Source organism: Carcharhinus amblyrhynchos, chromosome 1, assembly GCF_965287045.1.
Source record: "Carcharhinus amblyrhynchos chromosome 1, sCarAmb.v2.hapA, whole genome shotgun sequence".
Taxonomy (NCBI): Eukaryota; Metazoa; Chordata; class Chondrichthyes; order Carcharhiniformes; family Carcharhinidae; genus Carcharhinus; species Carcharhinus amblyrhynchos.
Window position 1 is genome coordinate 11,606,528 of NC_137324.1, and position 22,793 is coordinate 11,629,320.

At 46.5% G+C, this 22,793-nt stretch overlaps 1 protein-coding gene across 6 annotated transcripts in view; it reads right to left on the minus strand.

Annotated features, from left to right (window-relative positions):
- LOC145348922 (transcription factor COE3-like) overlaps positions 1-22,793 on the minus strand; it is a 402,710-nt gene that overhangs the window by 357,405 nt on the left and 22,512 nt on the right. For all 6 annotated transcript variants that reach the window (XM_080197025.1, XM_080197054.1, XM_080197017.1 and 3 more), the window contains one exon: positions 20,786-20,859. In XM_080197025.1, coding sequence (XP_080053151.1) covers positions 20,786-20,859 — 74 coding nt within the window. The remainder of the gene's footprint in view (positions 1-20,785; positions 20,860-22,793) is intronic.

A 22,793-nucleotide genomic window follows, 5' to 3' on the forward strand; every position in this document is an offset into this window, starting at 1 on the left:
AATGCAAGCGGCCCATATGCCTTTTTCACCACCCTACTACCATGCCCTTCTGCTTTCAGAGACCTGTGGACAATCACACCAGAGTCCTTTTCTTCCACAGAATTTCCGAGTGTCCTATCATCTATTGAGTACTTTCCTATCAATTTACTCCTTCCAGAGAAGTAATTTGACAAGAAAGTCAAAATCAAGTCCTCACACTTTTCAGGGTTAAATTCTATCTGCTACTTATCTGCGCATTTGCCCATTCTGTCCATATCCTCTTGTAGCCCAAGACACTCCACTTCACTTCACTAATCTTCACTAATCTTACTTCCTGATTGCCTGCTGCACCAGTGTGCTGGCTTTCTGTGTTTTGTGCACAAGTACCCCCAAGTCCCTTGGTGTTGCAGCTTTCTGCAGTTTTTCTCCATTTAAATAATACTCTGTTCTTTTGTTTTTCTTTCCAAAATGAACAACTTCATTTTTTCCTACATTATACTCCAAAGATGTGTCTTGTAGTCCAAAGATGTGTAGGTGAGGTTGATTGGCCATGCTAAGAAATTGCCCCTTAGTGTCCAGGGATGTGTAGGTTAGAGGGATTAGTGGGTATAATATATAGGGATATGGGGGTAGGGCCTGGGTGGGATTGTGTTCGGTGCAGACTCGATGGGCCAAAGGGCCTCTTTCAGCACTGTAGGGTTCTATGATTCTATGATTCCATTTGTCAACGTTTTACTAAACCTATCAATGTCTCTTTGCAAACTGCTTATATCCCTCTCGTAACTTGCCTTTCCATCTATTTTTGTGCTGAGTACAAATTTGGCTCCAGTACATTTGCTTTCTTTCTCCAAGTCATTAATATTTAATGCAAACAGCTGCGGTTCCAGCACTGACCCCTGTGAAACCTCACTGATTACAGGTGACCAACTTGAAAAATAACCCCTTATCCTCACCTGCTGTTTCCTACCCATTAGCCAATATTTTATCTATGCCAATACACCACCTCCAAACCTTGGGCTCTTATCCTATGACTTAACCTTTTGTGAGATACCTTGTTGAACATCTTCTGGAATTCCAAAAACAGCACATCTACTCATTCCCCTCTATCCACTCTGGTTGAGACTTCCTCGAAAAAGTCCAAAACGTTAGTCAGACACGATTTCCCTTTTATGAAGCCGTGCTGACTCTGCTTGATTAGATTGTGATTTTCCAAATATGCCGCCGTAACTTCCTTACCAATTGATTCCATCATTTTTCTAACAGTAGGTGTTCGGCTAATTGGCCGATCGTTACCCGCTTTTTCCCTTCATCCCATTTTGAATAGGAATGTCACATTGGCAGTTTGCTAATCTTCTGGTATTTCTCTAGAATCCAACAACTGTCCCAAGAGCATTAGCTGGGGCCTCTGGATTACTAGTCCAGGAACATTACCACAAAGCTACTGTTGCCTTTTGTTTAATGTGTGCATGAACCGGAGGCCAGATCCACTCTGCTGGTCAATTCTCTAGTGTCTGCTCGGATTGCACTGATATTGCAGCCTAACACCAGCTGACTGCAACACTCCGCTGCTCCCCTCAGTCAGAAAAGCTTGTCCCCAGCGGTGAGATCCAACAACTGGGACAGATGACATCGTAAGGACGGCAACGTATTTGCTATTTTTAACCCATCTCCCAATGTACTGATGTCATCTTACGTAGTTACAGTCACTGCCCCATCTGTTGGCTGTGTCTTACTGCCAGCCTCTTATCTCTGCATCTCTTCTTATCCTGCTGCTGTCCCTTAGACTAACAATCCATCAGTTTATCATAGAAATCATAGAAACCCTACAGTGCAGAAAGAGGCCCTTCGGCCCATCAAGTCTGCACCGAACATAATCCCACTCAAGCCCTACCCCCATATCGCTACATATTATACCCACTAATCCCCTCTAACCTACGCATCCCTGGACACTAAGAGGCGATTTCTTAGCATGGCCAATCAAACTAACCCGCACATCTTTGGACAGTGGGAGGAAACCAGAGCACCCGGAGGAAACCCACACTTACTTCACAGACCCTACCTGTTTACACACCTGCTGTTTTCACAAGTCAAAGAAACATAGAAACTAGAGGCAGGAGTAGACCATTTGGCCCTTCGAGCCTGCTCCGCCATTCATTTTGATCATGGCTGATCATCAAATTCAATATGCAGATTCCCTCTTCCCCCGCCATATTCCTTGGTCCCTTTAGCTCCAAGAGCTATATATAATTCCTTCTTGGAATCACACACTGTTTTGGCCTCAACTACTTCCTTTGGTATTGACTTCCACACATTCACCACTCTCGAGGTGAAGAAATTTCTCCTCATCTCAGTCCCTCACCTTGTCCTTTAGGGAAACAAATCTGCCGTCCTTACCCAGTCTGGCCTACATGTGACTTCAGATCCACAGCAATGTGGTTGACTGAAATGGAAAACAATTAGGAATGGGCAATAAATGCTACCCAAATCCTATAAAATTAGTTTTAAAAAAAGGTTTACCCCTTATCCCCAAACACTGACCCCTGGTTCTACACTCCCCCACTTTCAGGAACATTCTTTCTGAAACTACCTTGTCTAATCCTGTTTGAATATTCTAAGTTTCTATGAGATCCCCTCTCACTCTTCTAAACACCAATGAATATAATCCGAACCAATTTAATCTCTCCTCATATGACAGACCTGCCATCCCAGAAATCAGCCTTTCCTGCACTTTCTCTCGCAAGAACATCCTTCCTCAGACAAGGATATTAGGATCAGTGACACAGTGGTTAGCATTGCTGCCTCATAGCACCAGGGACCCAGGTTCAATCCCCGTCTGTGTGGAGTTTGCACATTCTCCTCATGTTTGTGTGGGTTTTCTCCCACAGTCCAAAGGTGCGCTGGTTAGGTGAATTGGCCATGATAAATTCTCCCTCAGTGTACCTGAACAGGCACTGGAGTGTGGCGACTTGGGGCTTTTCACAGTAACTTCATTGCAGTGTTACGTAAGCCTACTTATGACTAGTAAATAAACTTTAAACTTAGGATTCAGTGTACATCTAGAAAAATGCCGGAAAATCTCAGCAGGTCTGACAGTATGTGTGGAGAGAGAATAGAGCCAACATTTTGAATCAAGTGACCCTTATTTCAGTGTACGTCTATCGATGTAGAACTATTTAGCAATGTTATCAAAATAATTTGCCTCTCCATCAATCTATCAAACTGTTTATTCCTCCATTAATCCAAGAATCATCCTACACATTCAGACTACCCTGCCAGTGTGGGCCCATTAGTCTCACCCTCCCGATCCCCATCCCCAACCTTTCCCCCAGAGCATTGCGAGTCTTTCCATTTTCAAATATTTATCCACTTGAGCACTGAAAGTGATTGCTGAGTGTGCTTCCACCACACTTCCAGGCAGCACATCCCAGATCACAACACTCGCCGTGTGAGAAACCCTCGCCTTGACTCCCTCCGCTTATTTAGTCCCCTGAACTGTCCATCACTTTCTCCTATGCTTTTAGGGCTATGCCCTACGTTTCTAGCACCAATAATGCAGGATGACACGCAACTGATTAGCAGAAAAACTAATAAAGCATTAATTTAATTTCACTGACATACAGGATTAGTGCAGCATCACTGGTTACCCTGTTTCTCCATTCTCAAGCAATGTGCTATGCTTTTTTTTTATCTATTTGGGCATCTTTTACACCGAGGTGCACAGCTCATATACCATGCATAGCCAATAGCAAACAAGGGATTAGTGTTCTCCCTGCCCCATCACTGACAGGTACTGACCCAGAGAGATCCCCCGTCCCATCACTGACAGGTACTGACCCATAGAGATCCCCCTGTCCCATCACTGACAGGTACTGACCCATAGAGTTCCCCCTGTCCCATCACTGACAGGTACTGACCCATAGAGATCCCCCTGTCCCATCACTGACAGGTACTGACCCATAGAGTTCCCCCCTGTCCCATCACTGACAGGTACATAAGAACATAAGAACATAAGAAATAGGAGCAGGAGTAGGCCATCTAGCCCTTCGAGCCTGCCCCGCCATTCAATAAGATCATGGCTGATCTGTCGTGGCTCAGTTCCACATTCCCGCCCTCTCCCCATAACCCTTAATCCCCTCTCTCATCAAAAACCCATCAACCCACGTCTTAAAAATATTTAACGAGGCAGCCTCCACCACTTCAACGGGCAGAGAATTCCAGAGATTCACCACCCCTTGAGTGAAGAAGTTCCTCCTCAACTTCGTTCTAAACCGCCCCCCCCCTTTATCTTGAGGCTATGCCCCCTAGTCCTACTGTCCTTTCTGAGCGAGAAGAGTCTCTCCACCTCTATCCTATCCATCCCATTCATCATCTTATACGTCTCAATGAGATCTCCCCTCATTCTTCTAAACTCTAACGAGTACAAGCCTAATCTATTCAGCCTCTCCTCATAGCTCAACCCCATCAACTCCGGCATCAGCCTAGTAAACCTCCTCTGCACTCCCTCCAAGGCTGAAATATCCTTGCGTAAGTACAGCGCCCAAAACTGCACACAGTACTCCAGCTGCGGCCTCACCAATGCCCTATACAGTCGCAGCAAGACCTCCCTACTTTTATATTCAATCCCCCTCGCTATGAAGGCCAGCATCCCATTCGCCTTCCTGACCACCTGCTGCACCTGCAAGCTGGGTTTTTGCGACTCATGCACAAGGACCCCGAGGTCCCTCTGCACCATCGCCTGCTGCAGTTTTTCGCCCCGTAAGTAATAATCCTTCCTACCATTATTCCTACCAAAGTGGACCACCTCGCACTTACCAACATTAAATTCCATTTGCCATTTCCTGGCCCATTCGCCCAGCCTATCTAGATCCTTCTGCAGACTCTCCCCACCCTCCGCACAATTTGCCTTTCCACCAATTTTGGTGTCATCAGCAAATTTCGACACCCTACACTGGGTTCCCTCCTCCAGATCATCTATATAAATGGTAAATAGCTGAGGCCCCAGCACCGACCCCTGGGGCACTCCACTAGTCACCATCCGCCAATCCGAATAGCACCCATTGACCCCCACTCTCTGCCTCCTATTTGACAACCAATCCTCTATCCACGCTAACACCCTACCCCCAACTCCATGCCCCCTGACCTTCTGTAATAACCTCTTGTGAGGTACCTTGTCAAACGCCTTCCGAAAATCAAGAAAGACCACATCCGCCGGCTCTCCTCTATCCACCGCCCTAGACACATCCTCATAGAACTCCAGTAAATTTGTCAGACACGACTTCCCTTTAAGGAAACAGTGCTGCATCTGCTCTATCAAGCAGTTCTGACCCATACTGACCCATAGAGATCCCCCTGTCCCATCACTGACAGGTACTGACCCATAGCGTTCCCCCTGTCCCATCACTGACAGGTACTGACCCATAGCAATCCCCCGTCCCATCACTGACAGGTACTGACCCATAGAGTTCCCCCTGTCCCATCACTGACAGGTACTGACCCATAGCAATCCCCCGTCCCATCACTGACAGGTACTGACCCATAGAGATCCCCCTGTCCCATCACTGACAGGTGCTGACCCATAGAGTTCCCCCTGTCCCACCACTGACCAGTACTGACCCATAGAGATCCCCCTGTCCCATCACTGACAGGTACTGACCCATAGAGTTCCCCCCTGTCCCATCACTGACAGGTACTGACCCATAGAGACCCCCCTGTCCCATCACTGACAGGTACTGACCCGTAGAGTTCCCCCTGTCCCATCACTGACAGGTACTGACCCATAGAGATCCCCCTGTCCCATCACTGACAGGTACTGACCCATTGAGATCTCCCTATCCCATCACTGACAGGTACTGACCCATAGAGATCCCCCTGTCCCATCACTGACAGGTACTGACCCATTGAGATCTCCCTATCCCATCACTGACAGGTACTGACCCATAGAGATCCCCCTGTCCCATCACTGACAGGTACTGACCCATAGAGTTCCCCCTGTCCCATCACTGACAGGTACTGACCCGTAGAGTTACCCCTGCCCCATCACTGACAGGAACTGACCCATTGAGATCCCCCTGTCCCATCACTGACAGGTACTGACCCATAGAGTTACCTCTGTCTCACCACTGACAGGTACTGACCCACAGAGTTCCCCTGTCCCATCACTGACAGAGACTGACCCATAGAGTTCCCCCTGTCCCATCACTGACAGGTACTGACCCATTGAGATCCCCCTGTCCCATCACTGACCAGTACTGACCCAAAGAGTTCCCCCTGTCACATCACTAACAGGTACTGACCCAGAGAGTTCCCTGTGTCCTATCAGTAACACATAGAGTTCCAGATATCCCATTCACACTGACCCAGATGATTCCATTTATAATCCTGCATTATGAAATTTGAAGCTTGAATTGATTAGAAGCTGTAATTCTGATTTGGTTCACACAGACTGTGATGTGACGATAATGAAGAAATAGTGGTGACAAGCTGATACAGTGATACAGATTGATGACTAAGGCAATTGTCATCTCACCACTACACAATAATTCCACCACGTAATTTAGATCAGAGTTTAATAAATGAGTTATTTAATCTTCCTAAAGGAGAACAATAAAGTTTAAAGAGCCCAGCACTGATTACAAAGCTTTGGAGATGTTTTTGGTAGCTTGAGTGAGGGTAACATGGACATTTTGTGTCGCAGGTGTAAATGGACACATCAAAGTTAGATTGCATTTTTTTGGAATTAGCAAGGAAGAAAATTTCCATCTAAATCATGGAATATGTTGCAGAAGAAAGAAAGGCTTGCCTCTACAGGAATGAGGAGTAGGAATAGGCATTCAGCCCATCGACAGTGCTCTCCCATCCAGCCCATCGAAAGATGTTCCCATTAGTAGGCAAGACTAGGATCAGAGGGAACAGCCTCAGAGTAAAGGACAATCCTTTAGAACTGAGATGAGGAGGAATTTCTTCAGCCAGAAGGTGGTGAATCTGCAGAATTCATTGCACAGAAGGCTGTGGAGACCCAGGTCATTCAGTGTATTTAAGGCAGAGATAGATTGGCTCTTGAGTGATAAAGGGATCAGAAGGTATAGGGAAAAGATGGGAGAATGATGTTGAGAAAATTATCAGCCAGGATTGAATGGCGGAGCAGACTCAATGGGCTGAATGGTCTAATTCTGCTCCTATATCTTCTGGCTCTGCTTCATTCAATGTGATCATGGCTGATCATCCACTTCAATGATGTTTTCCCCTCACACTATTCCAATATGCAGGTGGCATGGTGGCACAGTGGTTAGCACTGTTGCCTCACAGCGCCAGGGACCTGGGTTCACTCCAGCCTCAGGTCACTGTCTGTGAGAAGTTTGCACATTCCCACCGTGTCTGCATGGGTTTGCCTCTAAAGATGTGTGGGTTGCTAAATTGACCTTAGTATCAGGGGGATTAGCAGGGTAAATATGGGAATGGGGCCTGGGTAGACTGTGGTTAGTACCGACTCAATGGGCCAAATGGCCTACTTCTGTGCTGTAGGGATTCTATGATATGCCTTTTGGCGTTTAGATACATCAGTCTCTACTCTGAACATACGCGATGACAGAGCTTCCACAGCCCTCTGGGTTAGAGATTTCCAGAGATTCTACTCAGAGGGTAGATTTAAAAACAACAATGAGAATTTTAAAATTATAACATTGTTCAGCTGGAAGCCAATGCAGGTGGGTGAGTATGAAGGTGATAGACACAAAAGGATTTGGTGTGAGTTAAGATATAAGCAGCACAGTTTAAGATTATTGTTATCATAATGTTGGAAACTTGGCTCCTAGCACGGGGGCACAGTGGTTAGCTGCCTCACAACACCAGTGACCTGGGTTCGATTCCTGGCTTGGGTCACTGTCTGTGTGGAGTTTGTACATTCTCCCCGTGCATGCGTGGGTTTCCTCCGGGTGCTCCAGTTTCCTCCCACAGTCCGAAAGACGTGCTGGTTAGGTGCATTGGCCGTGCTAAATTCTGCTTCAGTGTGCCCGAACAGGCCCCCAGAGTGTGATGACGAGGGGAATTTCACAGTAACTTCTTTGCAGTGTTAAGGTAAGACTCTTGTGACACTAATAAACAAACTTAAATTTTAAAAAATTAGAAAAATGATCAGCAAAGCTGTCTGTTTTTTTTAAACTGATGTTGGTTGAGGCCTACTGATTGGCCAGGCTACATTGCTGCTACTTCCATTCAACTGCAAGGGTAGCTAGCCTGAGCCTTGGTCCAGCACCTCAGCTGAAACCTTTGACAGCACAGCTCTGCCTCAGCTTTGGAAAGTCGACCTGGATTTCAGGACTTGAACCCACGATCTTTTACGTCAAACACGAAGAGTGTTACCCACTGAACCACGGCTGAAACCTCAATGTGTCTGATGCGGATACTGGTACGGACAGTAAAGCTCTCTCTCCCGCCAACGATCACAGAAACACGGTGAGCACTCCGCACGGACCGTGGCCCAAGGCAGGAATCTTTGCCAACGGATCATAAAATCAGGAGAAATTTTCATTTATTGGTGTCATAAGTAGGCTTACATTAACGCTGCAATGAAGTTACTGTGAAAAATCACCTATTCACCACACTCCAGACCCTGTACAGGTACACTGAGGGAGAATTTGGCACAGCCAATGCATCTAACCAGCACGTCTTTCGGCCTGTGGGAGGAAACCGGAACGCCCGGAGGAAGCCCACGCAGACACGGGGAGAACATGCAGAATCTGCACAGACAGGAACCCCAGCTGGGAATCAAACCCCGGTCCCAGGAGCTGTGAGGCAACAGTGCTAACCACTGTGCCACCTGAGAGAGCGAAAATCTATGTATGCCAGCCTTAAATTAATTTAGTGGTGGAATCTTCTTTGGGGTAAAGGACTCCAAAGTTTCACTAACTTTTTAAGTGATGTAATTTCTCCTCTTCTCAGTCCTAAACCATCCATCGATGCCTGGCTATCACAATGGTTAGCACTGCTGCGTCACAGATGCCAGGTTTGATACCAAAACTGGGTGGCTGTGTGGAGCCTGCACTTTCTCCTTGTGTTAGGTTGATTGACCATGTTAAAATGCCCCATTAGTGTTCCAAGATATGTAGGTTAGGGAAATTAGCAGGGTGAATATGTGCTGTTACGGGGATAAGGCCGGGGTAAGACACTCCGTAAAAGAGTTGGTGCAGAGTCAATGGGCCGAATGGCCTCTTTCTGCAATGTAGGGATTCTATGAGTTATCCTGAGACGATGCAACACTGGGTCACCATGGCAATAACAATTCTAGATGAATTTTGAACTAATTGGACCAGCTTGAGGCTATAAACCTTTTACCATGAGAAGCAGGAAGGTCTGATACAAATTACTTTCAGCTAAAGAATCTATAGGCTAATCCAGGATTTTAAATGGAAATTAGCAGAGTTCCCAGTGCTGAGGGGCAGACCAATCTGGGCGTCTGGTGTCAATGTTAAATGGAATCAGATGGGTTAATCATAGGCAGAGATCACACTACTCTGTTCCTCTGGAAACTCGGGATGCCAAGAGGAGCAGTCTGAAGCACCAGCTGTTTCAGTTCAGATGCAGAGAGTAAAAGCTCAGTCAATATGATCCCAGGTAAGGTACTGCATATGTTAGGTACAGTGTAAAGTTCCCTCTGTATCATCCCATCAAATATTCCCAGAACAAGTGCAGAATCATAGAATTCTACAGTTAGCAGGAGGCCATTCACGTCTGTGCCGACTCTTTCACCCAGGCCCCAGCCCCATAACACCACATATTTACACTGCTAATGTCCCTAGCCTACACATTTTGAGACACTAGGGTCATAAGAACATAAGAAATAGGAGCAGGAGTAGGCCATCTAGACCTTCGAGCCTGCCCTGCCATTCAATAAGATCATGGCTGATCTGAAGTGGATCAGTTCCACTTTCCCGCTTTCTCCCCATAACCCTTAATTCCCCTGTCTATCAGAAACCTATCTACCCGTGACTTAAATATATTCAGCGAGGTAGCTTCCACCACTTCAACGGGCAGAGAATTCCAGAGATTCACTACCCTTTGAGTGAAGAAGTTCCTCCTCAACTCTGATCTAAACTGCCCCCCTTATCTTGAGACTGTGCCCTCTAGTCCTGCTATCCTTTCTAAGCGGGAAGAATCTCTCTACCTCTACCCTACCTATCCCTTTCATTATCTTATACATCTCTATAAAATCCCCCCTCAGCCTTCTAAACTCCAACGAGTACAGACCCAGTCTATTCATGGCCAATTAACCTAACCTGCACATCTTTGGTCTGTGGGAGGAAACCGTAGCAACCAGAGGAAATCCATGCAGACATGTGGGGGATCAGTGCCAACTCCACAGAGCCATCCAAGGTTGGAATTGAACCAGGGTCCCTGGTGCTATGAGGCAGCAGTGTTAACCATTGGCCACCATGTCTTTATCCAAAAATTTAATTACATTTAAATTCCACCAGTTGCCATGTTTGGATTTGAACCCATTTCCCCTCAAGAGAATTGACCTGCTTATAAATCCAGTGATGTTACCCCCACACTAGGGTAGCAATGGTTTAATGGTATTATCACTAGACTATTAATCCAGAAACTCAGCTGACATTCTGGGGATCCCGGGTTCAAATCCCACCACAGCAGATGGTGAAAGTCCAAAGATGTGCGTGTTAGGTTGATTGGCCATGCTAAATTGACCCTAGTGTCAGGGGGATTAGCAGCATAAATGTGTGGAGGTGGCAGGAATAGGGCCTAGGTGGGATTGTGGTTGGTACAGACTCGATGGGTTGAATGGCCTCCTTCTATACTGTTGGGATTCCATGCAATTTGAATTCAATTAAAAAAATTTGGAATTAAGAATCTGCCGCTGACCATGAAACCACTGTCGATTGTCGGAAAAACCCATCTGGTTCAGTAATGTCCCCTTAGAATGTCCTTTAGGGAAAGAAATCTGCCAACCTTACCTGGTCTGCCCCACATGTGACTCCATGTGGGTGACTCGTAACTGCCCTTTGAACAAGGGCAACTAGAGATGGGCAATAAATGTTGGCCAGTCAGTGGTGCCCATGTCCCATGAATGAATAAAAGAAAAACATGCCTCCTCTCATTTTGTGCGTGTTTAAATACAGGGTAAGGCTTTCTCCATCCTGTCCCTGTGTGAGGACGTGTGAGAGAAGGATTCTTTGGCTCACTAAAGTCACATGGTGTTGAACATGTTGGAGTTTGCCTCTGGATGTTGAGAGAAAATATGCAGGAGATACAGGCAAAGTGACCAGCTCCCAGCAAGGAAGCATGGCAGGGTGGGTGGGGGGAAGAGAAATTAAGCAATAATTTGGCATGGGGGTCTGGAGTGGGCAGGGGGTTGCTTGTGAGGTCAATTGTGCAGCCAGGAGCAGTGCCAACGCATACTTGCACAGAAATTTAAATCTCTAAAACATGGGAAAAACAGCATCCCAGCAAATTACAACATGGGACACTGAACAAGCACCTCAATTGGGGCATCCGTAAAATCCAGGGCAACTGATCACCCTGGTTATGGGGAATGATCAGGGGAATGGAACAGCATAGGTGAGTTACTCCTACAGAGGGCCAGTATGGACACAGTAGGCCGAATGGTCTGTGCTGCAGGCACTCTATGATGCTCCAGTATTGGTGGAATAACAGAAGAGAAACAGCCCTTTCAGTCGGGCGAATGAAATTAAGGTCAGGCGTGCACTTATCATGAATGATCACCCTGTTTAAAGATACAACAGCATTGGGTGAAACCGGCGTGTAACCTCCAATGGTTGAACGGGCTGCAGTGATCTCTATTTAGCCCCAGACATGAAAAATGGGGAAGGCCTCATATCCCAAATACTCTTGAGCACTTAGATTGACAGCAGCTCCTGGGAGGCACAGTGGCACAAAGTGGTTAATCCTAGTGCCTCACAGCGCCAGGGACCCAGGTTCGGTTTCGGCCTTGGGTGACTGTCGATGTGGCATTTGCACGCTCTCCCCATGTCTGCAGGGGTTTCCCCAACTGCTTCAGTTTCCTCCCACAGTCCAACAACGTGGTGTGGGATTTTATGGACTCGTTAAGGCAAGACCAGAAGCTCCCACCTGAGGTCAATGGAGATTTCCGTAGTCAGACCCTCGCCCATGCCAATTCCTTGGATGGTGAGGTGGTATCGTTCTGGCCAAGAAGGTTAGGTGCATTGGCCATGCTAAATTATCCTTTAGAGTTTAAAGATGTGCAGCTTAGTTGGATTAGCCATGGTAAATGCTCAGCGTTACAGGATAGGGCTAGGGGGTGACCTTGGGTAGGATACTATTCCGGAGAGTTGGTGCAGATTTGATGGGCCGAATGGCCTCCTTCTGCACTGTAGGGATTCTATGGTTCTTTGACGCTGTAACCCATTTGCCAATTTATTGTGGAGCCCCATGGGTTGACCATTCAATCATTGTTGCATTCCACTGGTCATTCATCCCGGACTACAGGCGCAAACAGGTTCTGATTTCAGATAAATCCACCAATGAGATGAGAGCTCAAAGCAGGGACCTAACTAATGCGAAGTTCAGAGAGCACAGTATGGAATTGAAGAACAGAAAGGAATCAATGTCCAGGAATTCACAGGTTATATGTTCACTGTCCGTGTCATTACCCACACAGAAATAGCATCCATCCAAATACACCTAATGGCACGGTGGTTAGCACTGCTGCCTCACCCAGGTTCGATTCCCAGGAACCTGGTTTGATTCCCAGCTTGGGCCACTGTATGTGTGGCGTCTGCACACTCTCCCCGTGTCTGCATGGGTTTCCTCCAGGTGCTCCAGTTTCCTCCCACTGTCCGAAAGACATTGGCCACACTAAATTTTCCCTCAGTGTACTGGAACAGGTGCCGGAGTGTGGCGACTAGGGGATTTTTCAGAGTAACTTCATTGCAGTGTTAACGTAAAGTTTACCTATTAGTCGCAAGTAGGCTTACGTTAACACTGCAATGAAGTTACTGTGAAATTCCCCTAGTTGCCACAGTCCGGCGCCCGTTGGGTCAATGCACCTAACCAGCACGTCTTTCAGAATGTGGGAGGAAACCGGAGCACCCCGAGGAAACCCATGCAGACACGGGGAGAACATGCAAACTCCACACAGACAGTGACCCAAGTCAGGAATCGAACCCAGGCACTATGAAGCAGCAGTGTGAACCACTGTGCTACCAGTAAGCCTACCTGTGACACTAACAAAGAAATAAATAAACTAAAGACACAGGTACATAGCTGTAGACATATATATATATAAAATCATCCAATATGAGACACACACACACACACACACACGCACAGAACACACGTGATTGCATACATGGTCTCACACACACACAAGCGTATATGAGGCTACAGAAGCAGACACACACATCTACTACACGGCAGTCTAAACCCACAAACAGCCCATCTGCAAGCGCAGACGATATCAAATCAGTTCAGTTGAAACAATCTATCAATTATGATGCAAATTATACCCACACTCCAGTAATATATTCAGCAAATGATTAAACATCTTGACTATGATCTGACTGGTGCATATTTAATCAGGAAATGGAACACGACTCAGGGCATGCTGGTGTATGTTAAGAGGTTAGGGGGGTTGACGGGGCCAGTGTAAGTCGTGGGGAGGGGGAGGAGGGGGGGAAGGTGTTCAGTTGGCCCCGGTGTCAAGCCTGAAGTGACCCGCGCAAAGGGATCTACGATTGGGTGGCCTTCATTCGCCGACCCACTTTCACTTGTTGTCGAGAGGCACTTTTTTTTTAACTAATTTTGTTCCGCGTAAGCCCTTGTGGCTTCTTCATCTCCTAACTCAGGCTGTCCTCGTTTGCGTGCTGCAGTACAGTCAGTGCTGAGAGTTAAATATAGGTCTGTGACGAGCTGGGAAAGCGGTCACTGAACTCCCCTCTCTCTCTCTCTCTCTCTCTCTCCAGATTTAAAAGTGTTATTATCCTGCTGCCCCTGTCAGATTGCCACCTGTGGATCAGAGTCTACTGTTCACCAAAAGGTAGGCAAAAGCAGATGTCCGAGCCTGAATGCCACTATTGACTGCATTACTGTTTATTTACGCACCGTTCTTCTGAACACCCGTGTGTAGACAGCCTTGAACAACCATGGGTATCCAAGATATTTCTCAGTTAGCGAAGGGGAGGTGATGGCGATGCATCTTAATTGATAGATTGTTTCAACTGAACTGGCGTACTAGCCTTCATTAATCCAGGGATTGAGTTTAGGAGTCAGGAGGTAATGCTGCAACTTTATAAGACCCTTGTCAGACTCCACTTGGAGTACTGTGCGCAGTTCTGGTCGCCTCACTACAAGAAGGATGTGGAAGCTATTGAGAGGGTGCAGAGGAGATTTACAAGGACGTTGCCTGGATTGGGTGGCATGCCTAATGAGGACATATTGAGGGAGCGAGGTCTTTTCTCCCTGAAGAGACAAAGGTTGAGAGGTGACCTGATAGAGGTTTATAAGATGTTGAGAGGTATAGATAGACTGGATTCTCAGAGGCTATTTCCCAGGGCTGAAATGGTCGCTACGAGAGGACACAGGTTTAAGGTGCTGGGGAGTAGGTACAGAGGAGATGTTAGGGGTAAGTTTTTCACTCAGAGAGTGGTGAGTGAGTGGAATCGGCTGCCGTCAGTGGTGGTGGAGTCGAACTCATTGGAGTCTTTTAAAAGACTTCCGGATGAGTACATGGGATTTAATGGGATTGAGAGTTATAGATAGGCCTGATAGGTATGGATATGATCGGCACAACTTGTGGGCCAAAGGGCCTGTTTGTGCTGTAGTGTTCTATGTTCTATGAACTGACTTGCAGATGGGCTGTTTGTGGGCCTAGTGGTATTATCGCTAGACTACGAACCCAGAAGCTCAGCTAATATGCGAAGGACCCGGGTTCGAATCCCACTAGAGTAGATGGTGCAATTTGAATTCAATTTAAAAAAAGTTATGTAGAGTTAAGGATGTATAGAATCAAATCATAGAATTCCTACAGTATAGAGAGAGGCCATTCGGCCCATCGAGCCTGCACCGACCACAATCCCACCCAGGAACTACCCCATATCCATAGAACATTGGATCCACTGGTCGGCCCTCGATGTTGCGCCGATCAGTGGAACCAATCTAATGACCCTCTAACCTAAACTATTCCAATGTTATCCATATGCCTATCCAATGACCATTTGAACGCCCTTAAAGTTGGCACGTCCACAACTGCTGCAGGCATTCCATGCCCTTACTACCCTCTGAGTAAAGAACCTACCTCTGACATCCGTCCTATAATTATCACCCCCCAATTTAAAGCTATGTCCCCTCATGTTAACCATCACATATCCCTACATATTTACCCACTAATCCCGCTAACCTACACATCCTCGGACACTAAGGGCAATTTTAGCATGGCCAATCAACCTAACCCTGCACATCTTTAGACTGTGGGAGGAAACCAGAGCACCTGGAGGAAACCCATACAGACACAAGGAGAATGTGCAAACTCCACACAGACAGTGACTGGGAATTGAACCCTGGTCGCTGGAGCCATGAAGCAGCAGTGGTAACCACTGTGCTACCGTGCCGCCCAACTGATGACCATCGCCCGAAAAACCCATCTGGTTCATTCATGTCCTTTAGGGAATGAGATCTGCCATCCTTACCTGGTCTGGGCTACATCGAACCCCAGAGTCACAGCAATGTGATTGATTCTTAAATGGCCTCTCAAGCCATTCAGTTCAAGGGCAATTCGGGATAGGCAATAAATGCTGGCCAAGGCAGCAATGCCCACACTCCCAAGAACAAATTTTTAAGTGGCACAGCGGTTTGCACTGCTGCCTCACAGCACCAGGGACCCGGGTTCAATTCCGGCTTTGGATGACTGTGTGAAGTTGGCATGTTCTCGCCATGTCTGCGTAAATTCCCCCGCCCCACCACCACCGCTCCTGTTTCCTCCCACACTCTGACGATGTGAGGGTTAAGTTGATTAGCCATGCTAAACTACCCGTTATTGTCATGAGGATTGGGTAAATACGTGGGGTTACGGGGATATGGCCTGATTGCAATTGTTGTTGCTGTTGGCTCGATGGACCGAATGGCCTCCTTCTGCACTGTAAATCACAGACAAAATGAAACAGCCAATTTGCAGAAAGCAAGATCCCAGAAATAGCAATGTGGTAACGATCCGGTTTGAGGGATAAATATGCATCAGAAGACTTGAGACAATCCCCCTCCTCTTCTTCAGAGCAGGGATCTCTTCATCCATCTGAGAGTGAGACAGAGTCTCGGTTATAAGGACGCATCTGGAAGACAGCTCGTCTTTCCTTTGTCTGCCCTTGGGACATGCGAGTGTGTCCCTTAAACTATTGTCGACCTTGTCTGAAGTTGAGTTGTTGCAAAAAGCAAAGTTCCCCACAACCGCGCCCCCCTCTCCCCCCCCCCCCCCCCCCCCCCCCCCCCGCACTGCCCTTGCTGACGTCCCTCACTTTAATAAGCAGTAATACAAAGCATTGGTGAGGCTGCACCTGGACAGTTTTTGTCCTCGTATTTGAGGAAAGATGTAATGGCATTGGAGGCAGTTCAAGAAGGTTCACTAAATTGATTCCTGAGATGAGGGGTTTATCGTATGAGGAGAGATTGAACATCTTAGGCCTGTACGCTGTGGAATTGAGAAGATTAGACAGGGTAGATTCGGAAAGAATGTTGCCGATGGTGGAGGAGTCCAGAACTAAGGGTCATAGTCTGAGGCTAACATGTTAACATAATAGTGGAGTCGGACACTTTAGGAACTTTCAAGCGGTTATTGGATAGGTACATGGAGCACTCCAGAATTATAGGGAGTGGGATAGCTTGATCTTGGGATTGGACATAGCTCGGCACAACATTGAGGACTGAAGAGCCTGTATTGTGCTGTACTGTTCTATGTTTCCATTAACCTTTTAGAACTGAGGTGAGGAGAAATTTCCTCACCCAGAGCGTGGCAATTCATCGAATCTACAGTGGCAGAAGAAGGCCATTTCACCCATCGAACCTGCACCGACAACAATCCCACCCCCATCCTATCCCCATAACCTGACATATTTACCCTCTTAGTGCCCCTGTCACTAAGGGACAATTTATCATGGCCAATCATCCTAATCTGCACACCTTTGCAGTGTGTGGTAATGAATATGTGGAATTCACAGCCACAGAAAGTAGTTAAGGCCAAAACATTGCGTGATTTCAAGAAGAAATTGGACATAGCTCTAGAGGCTAAAAGGGATATGGGGGCTAGGGGGATTAGAATATTGAATTTGATGATCAGCCATGGTCAAGATGAATGGCGGAGCTAGTTCATAGAGCTAAACGGCTTACTCCTGCTTCTAGTTTCTATGATAATCTGAGCACCAACCCACAGATGAAATTATAGTGAAGTAGCAGTGACGCATTTCAGTTGCTGAGCTGGGAAGAAATTCTTCTTCCCGCCCAAAAGAACAGAAAGGATTAACCTTGAGCCTACTTGGGCTTGGTGTGGGTTTGCAGCAAACACTGTAACTCTGTCTAAAATCATTGCCAACTAATGCTGGCTTTTAACAGATTTGGGACCTTTTCCAAGTGCGGCTAAACTCTCAGCTTCCTAGAAGCTTTGCTGAAAGTCACATTGAGAGAAACCCGCACTTCTAGGCGGGCCTATCAACTCACAAACATTCAACAGCAACACTATGAGGAAGTGGGCGTTCTTCCACCAATGATAATGATGTGACCTCTCACCCTGGAGACCACAACCTCTCACCCTGGAGACCATGACCTCTCACCCTGAAGACAATGTCCCTTCTCCCTAGAAATCACAACCTCCCACCCTGCAGATCATAATTAGTCCTGTTTAATAAGAACGTACGAATTAAGAGCAGCAGTAATACACTCGGCCCCTCAAGCCTGTCCCACCATCCAACCATGGCTGATTTGACTCTAACTTCAACCCCACATTCCTGCCTGCCCCGATAACCATTCACCCCTTGCTATTCAGGAATCTAACCAACTCAGCTTTAAAAATATTCAAAGACTCTGCTTCCTCTGTCTTTTGAGGAAGAGAGTTCCAGAGACTCACCACCCTTTGTGGGAAAAAAAATTCTCCTCACCTCAGTTTTGAATCAACAACCCTTTCTTTTTAAACTGTGGCCCCCTAGTTCTAGATTCTCCAACAAGAAGAAACGTCCTGTCCACATCCACCCTCTCAGGATCTTAAAAGTTTCGATCAAGTTGCCTCTTACTCTTCTGAACTCTAGTGGATACCATTCCAACCTCTCATCATAAGGCAACCCATCCATTCCTGGTATTAGTCTAGTAACCTTCTCTGGACTGTTTCTAATGCATTTGCATCTTTCCTTAAATAAGGACAGTAATACTGTATGCTGTGCTCCAGATACGGTCTCCCGACATGGGCCGCACAGTGGTTAGCACTGCTACTTCACAGTGCCAAGGAGTCAGGTTCAATTCCAGCCTTGGGTGACTGTGTGGAGTTTGCAAGCTCTCCATATGTCTGCTTGGGTTTCCTTTGGGTGGTTCAGTTTCCTCCCACGGTCCAAAGATGTGCGGGTTAGGTTCACTGGTCATGATAAATTACCTTTTAATGTAGAGGGATCAAAAGGGTAAATATGTGGGATTACGGGGATAGGACAATACCTGAGTGGGATTATTGTCAGTGCAGGTGCAATGGGCCAAATGGCCTCCTCCTCCAGTGCAAATTCTATGATTCTACATTGTAACACTACATTCTGCACCCTCTCCTTTCCTTCTCTCTGTATAGTATGCATTGTCTGTATAGCATGCAAGAAACAATACTTTTCATTCATACATCAAATAAGATCCCTTATTTGAAACTGGGCCCCTTGTTCTAGATTCCTATACTGAGTGAGGAAACCTCTCAATATCTACTCCTTGTGTGTTTCAATAAGGCCACCTCTCATTCCTCCAAACTCCAATGAGTATAGGCCCAAGCTACAATTCCTTCATCAACCTCATGAACCTTCTTTGAAAGGTCCTACCTCAAATAAAGAGGCCAGCACTGTATACAGTACTCAAGATGTGATCTTACCAATGGCCCCTACAATTGCAGCAAGACTTCCCTATGTTTCCCCCATTGCAATAAAGACCAACATTCTAATTGTCTTTCTAACTGCCTGCTGGATCTGCATATCAAATTTAAGTGACTCGTGCACAGATCCCTCTGAAGTCTCTCTCCAATTATATAAGATTCTGTTTTTCTATTCTTCCTGCCAAACTGGACAACCTCACATTTTCCCACCTTATACTCCATTTGTAGATGTTTAGCCACTCAGTTGACTTGTCTGTATCCCTTTTCCGACTCTTTACATCCCACCCACATTTTTTATTTTTACTCGTCCTTGTATCGTCAGCAAATTTGGCTGCAATACACTCTGTCCCTTCATCCAAGTCACTAATATTGTAAATAACTGAAGAACCAGTAAAAATGGGAAGAAGTGGTGACATAGTGGTTCTGTCACCAGGTAAGTAATCCAGAGACCTAAGGTAATGCATGTGGGGAAATTAGAAATCATGATAAAGAAATCTGGAATTAAGAACCTACTGATGAGCAGGAAACCATTGTTGATCATTGTAAAAACCCATCTGGTTCACTAATACCCTTTCGGGGAGGAAATCTGCCATCTTTCCATGTTCTGACCCACATGTGACTCCAGACCAGCAGCAATGTGCTTGATTCTTAACTGCTCTCTGAAATGGCCTAGCAAACCACTCAGTTCAAGGGCAATTAGGAATGGGTAATAAATGCTAGTCAGTCACGCCCAGATCCTACAATCCCTACAGTGCAGGAGGAGGCCATTGGGTCTACACCGACTTTCCAGCAGAGCATCCCACCCAGGCCCTATTCCCATAACCCCATGTATTTGCCCTGTTAATTCCCCTAACTAAACATCTTGGGACATTAAGGGATAATTTAGCTCAGCTGATCTACTTAACCTGCACATCTTTGGACTGTGGGAGGAAACCGGAGCACCCGGGGGAAACCCATGCTGCGACGGGGAGAATGAGCAAACTCCACACAGACAGTCAAGAAGACTGGAATCCAACCCAGATCACTGGCATTGGGAGGCAGCAGTGCTAACCACTGTGCCACCATGCTGCCCTGCACATCCCATGAACGTTCTTTTTTAAATATGATCCCTGTGTCATTCCACGAGTTACAGATTGCCATCTTGAATATAATCCCATTTACCTTGAGTTCCTTGTTAGCCAGGCCTCTGTCCATGCTAACACCAATATCTCTTACCTTGAGCTGTAAACTTTTATGTTTCTCCTTACTGAAGGCCTTTTGGAAATCTCTATACATTACAAGTAGTGGTTCCACTTTATTCACCCTGCCTCTTACATCTACAAAGAACACTAATAAATTTGTCAAACTGTCAAATGCGGATTGTAATCTCCCGGAATTGGACATTATTTGGATTTTGTTTTACTCAGGGGTGACGAAGAGGAAGAGATGCAATGTTGACAGCTATGCACTCAGGTTCGACAACTTTCGCATCCTTCTCACACTGGAAACACGAGCCACTTGTCCATTATCACCATGCAGGTCCATTCCTTGCTGTCCAGGCCTCAGCCCCAATCCCCCCACTCCCTCACTGTCTCCCTCTCCAGGTGTCCCACTATCACCTTCCGTGACAATGGCCTTTGTCGAGAGATCCTCAGCCTCTGAGGTGACAGGCATCATGGGCGCGCCCCCGATTTTGTGGCTCTTCGATGGTTCCAAGGGAAGAACAAACTTTAATTCACCCACCTGCACATGATTTCATGAGTGAGGAGCACCCGACACATCTCTGGGTTCTTATCCTGCCCTTCATAAATGATTGCCTGAAATACGAGAGAAAAAGCAAATGGTTAGAACCAGTTTTAATCTACCTGTCAGGGTTGAAGCCCCCCAGTGTTGTACTGAGGGCGAGCGGCCTGTCTGATGCACCCGCCATCTTGCAGATGAGACATTGAACCGAGGCCTCACCCGTTTTTCTCAAGTGGACGTATAAGATGTCATGGCACTATTTCGAGGCCCCCTGTTTAAAGTTTCTTTATTTATTAATGTCACAAGTTAGGCTTACATTAACACTGAAATGAAGTTACTGTGAAAATCCCCGAGTCGCCACACTCCGGCACCTGTTTGGGTACACTGAGTGAGAATTTAGCATGGCCAATGCACCTAACCAGCACATCTTTCAGACTGTGGGAGGAAACAAGAGCACCCAGAGAAAACCCACGCAGACCTGAGAACATGTAAGCTCCACACGGACAGTGACCCAAGCCGGGAATTGAACCCAGGTCCCTGGCGCCAAAATGTATTCCAGATAGAACACCATAGAAATGAACAGATTATCTGGTCATTATTCTTTTTACTGTTGGTTGGCTCTTACTGTCCACGAATTGGCAACCTAATTTCCTACATTACAACAGTACTTTACTTCACACGTACTTCAACTGGCTTGAATATGCTTTGGGGCATCCTAAAATTGGGAAAGGCGTGATATAAATATGGGTTATTTTTCCTGGTAGTTTGTGCTTTGTGTAGTGTGGTACTGACCCATACCAACCCAGAAGGTTTCTATTTGGGCAGTGGAGTTGATTTTAACCAGTGTGGACATCACTGCCATTCTGTCCATCATTCCTAGGCTGGAATTCCTAAATCCAGTCATAGAATCCCAACAGTGCAGAAAGAGGCCATTAGGCCCATCGAGTTTGCACTAATTCTCTGTCAAGTACCTCACCCAGGCCCATCACCACCCCATCCTATGGCTAAAACGTCTAACCTTGAGGCATCTTGGGAAACTATGGGGCAATTTTGCATGGCCAATGACCTCACCCGCACATATTTGGACTGTGGGAGGAGACCAGAGCACCCAGAGGAAACCCGCACAGACACGGGAAGAACTTGCAAACTCCATATGGACAGCTACACGATGGTGGAATTGAACCCGGGTTCCTGGCACTGCGAGGCAGCAATATGAGCCACTGGGCCACTATGCCACCCTGTGGTCAGGAGACGGAGCTCTGGCTGATTTCCACCCTGACCCCAAGGGTAACAAGTCTGACCACAGTGTCCAACGCACCCTTTCCCAGTTGAAATGAGCAGGTCCTGTAAATCCTGGAGCAGGCCTATCAGCCTCAGCACCTCAGAGGGTCTGATACATTTTCACACTCGATGCGGATGCCCGCATTTCTCATTAACCACTGAGTCATGGCCGGGAGTGCAGAGAATGTCTAACTGCAGAGCCTTGTGGTACAAGACTGACTCTGTCAGGTGGCCTCGGAAGTATTAAAACAGATGGATTGAAATGAAGGAATGAATTGGTGGAGTTAAGAGCAAATTGAAAACTATTAGGATTATACACATGCAATGACACTTGGCTTATGAAGAAATATGGCTTCTTGCCTCCAGGACCTGGATCACTGAAAGCACCCAGCAGCTAAACGATATCTGTCACAGGATGGAGATTTTACATCTTATCGATCCTTTATACACCACTTCTCTCTCCATGTGCTATTGATCCATCTATCTGTATTCCCATCATTCATTAATCTAAGCGTGTTCCTGCCTTTCATTCATTTATCAATGTGTTCCTATCCGTCTAACTATCCATTCAGCTACACCACCATTTATATCATTGCGTATCTATTTTACCCAATCCTCTGGGTGATAGTTTACGCCTCTGACAGTCTGTCTGTTTGTCCGTCTGTCTGTCTGTCTGTCTATCTGTCTGTTTATGTGTCTGTCTATCTATCCATCTATCTGTCTGTCT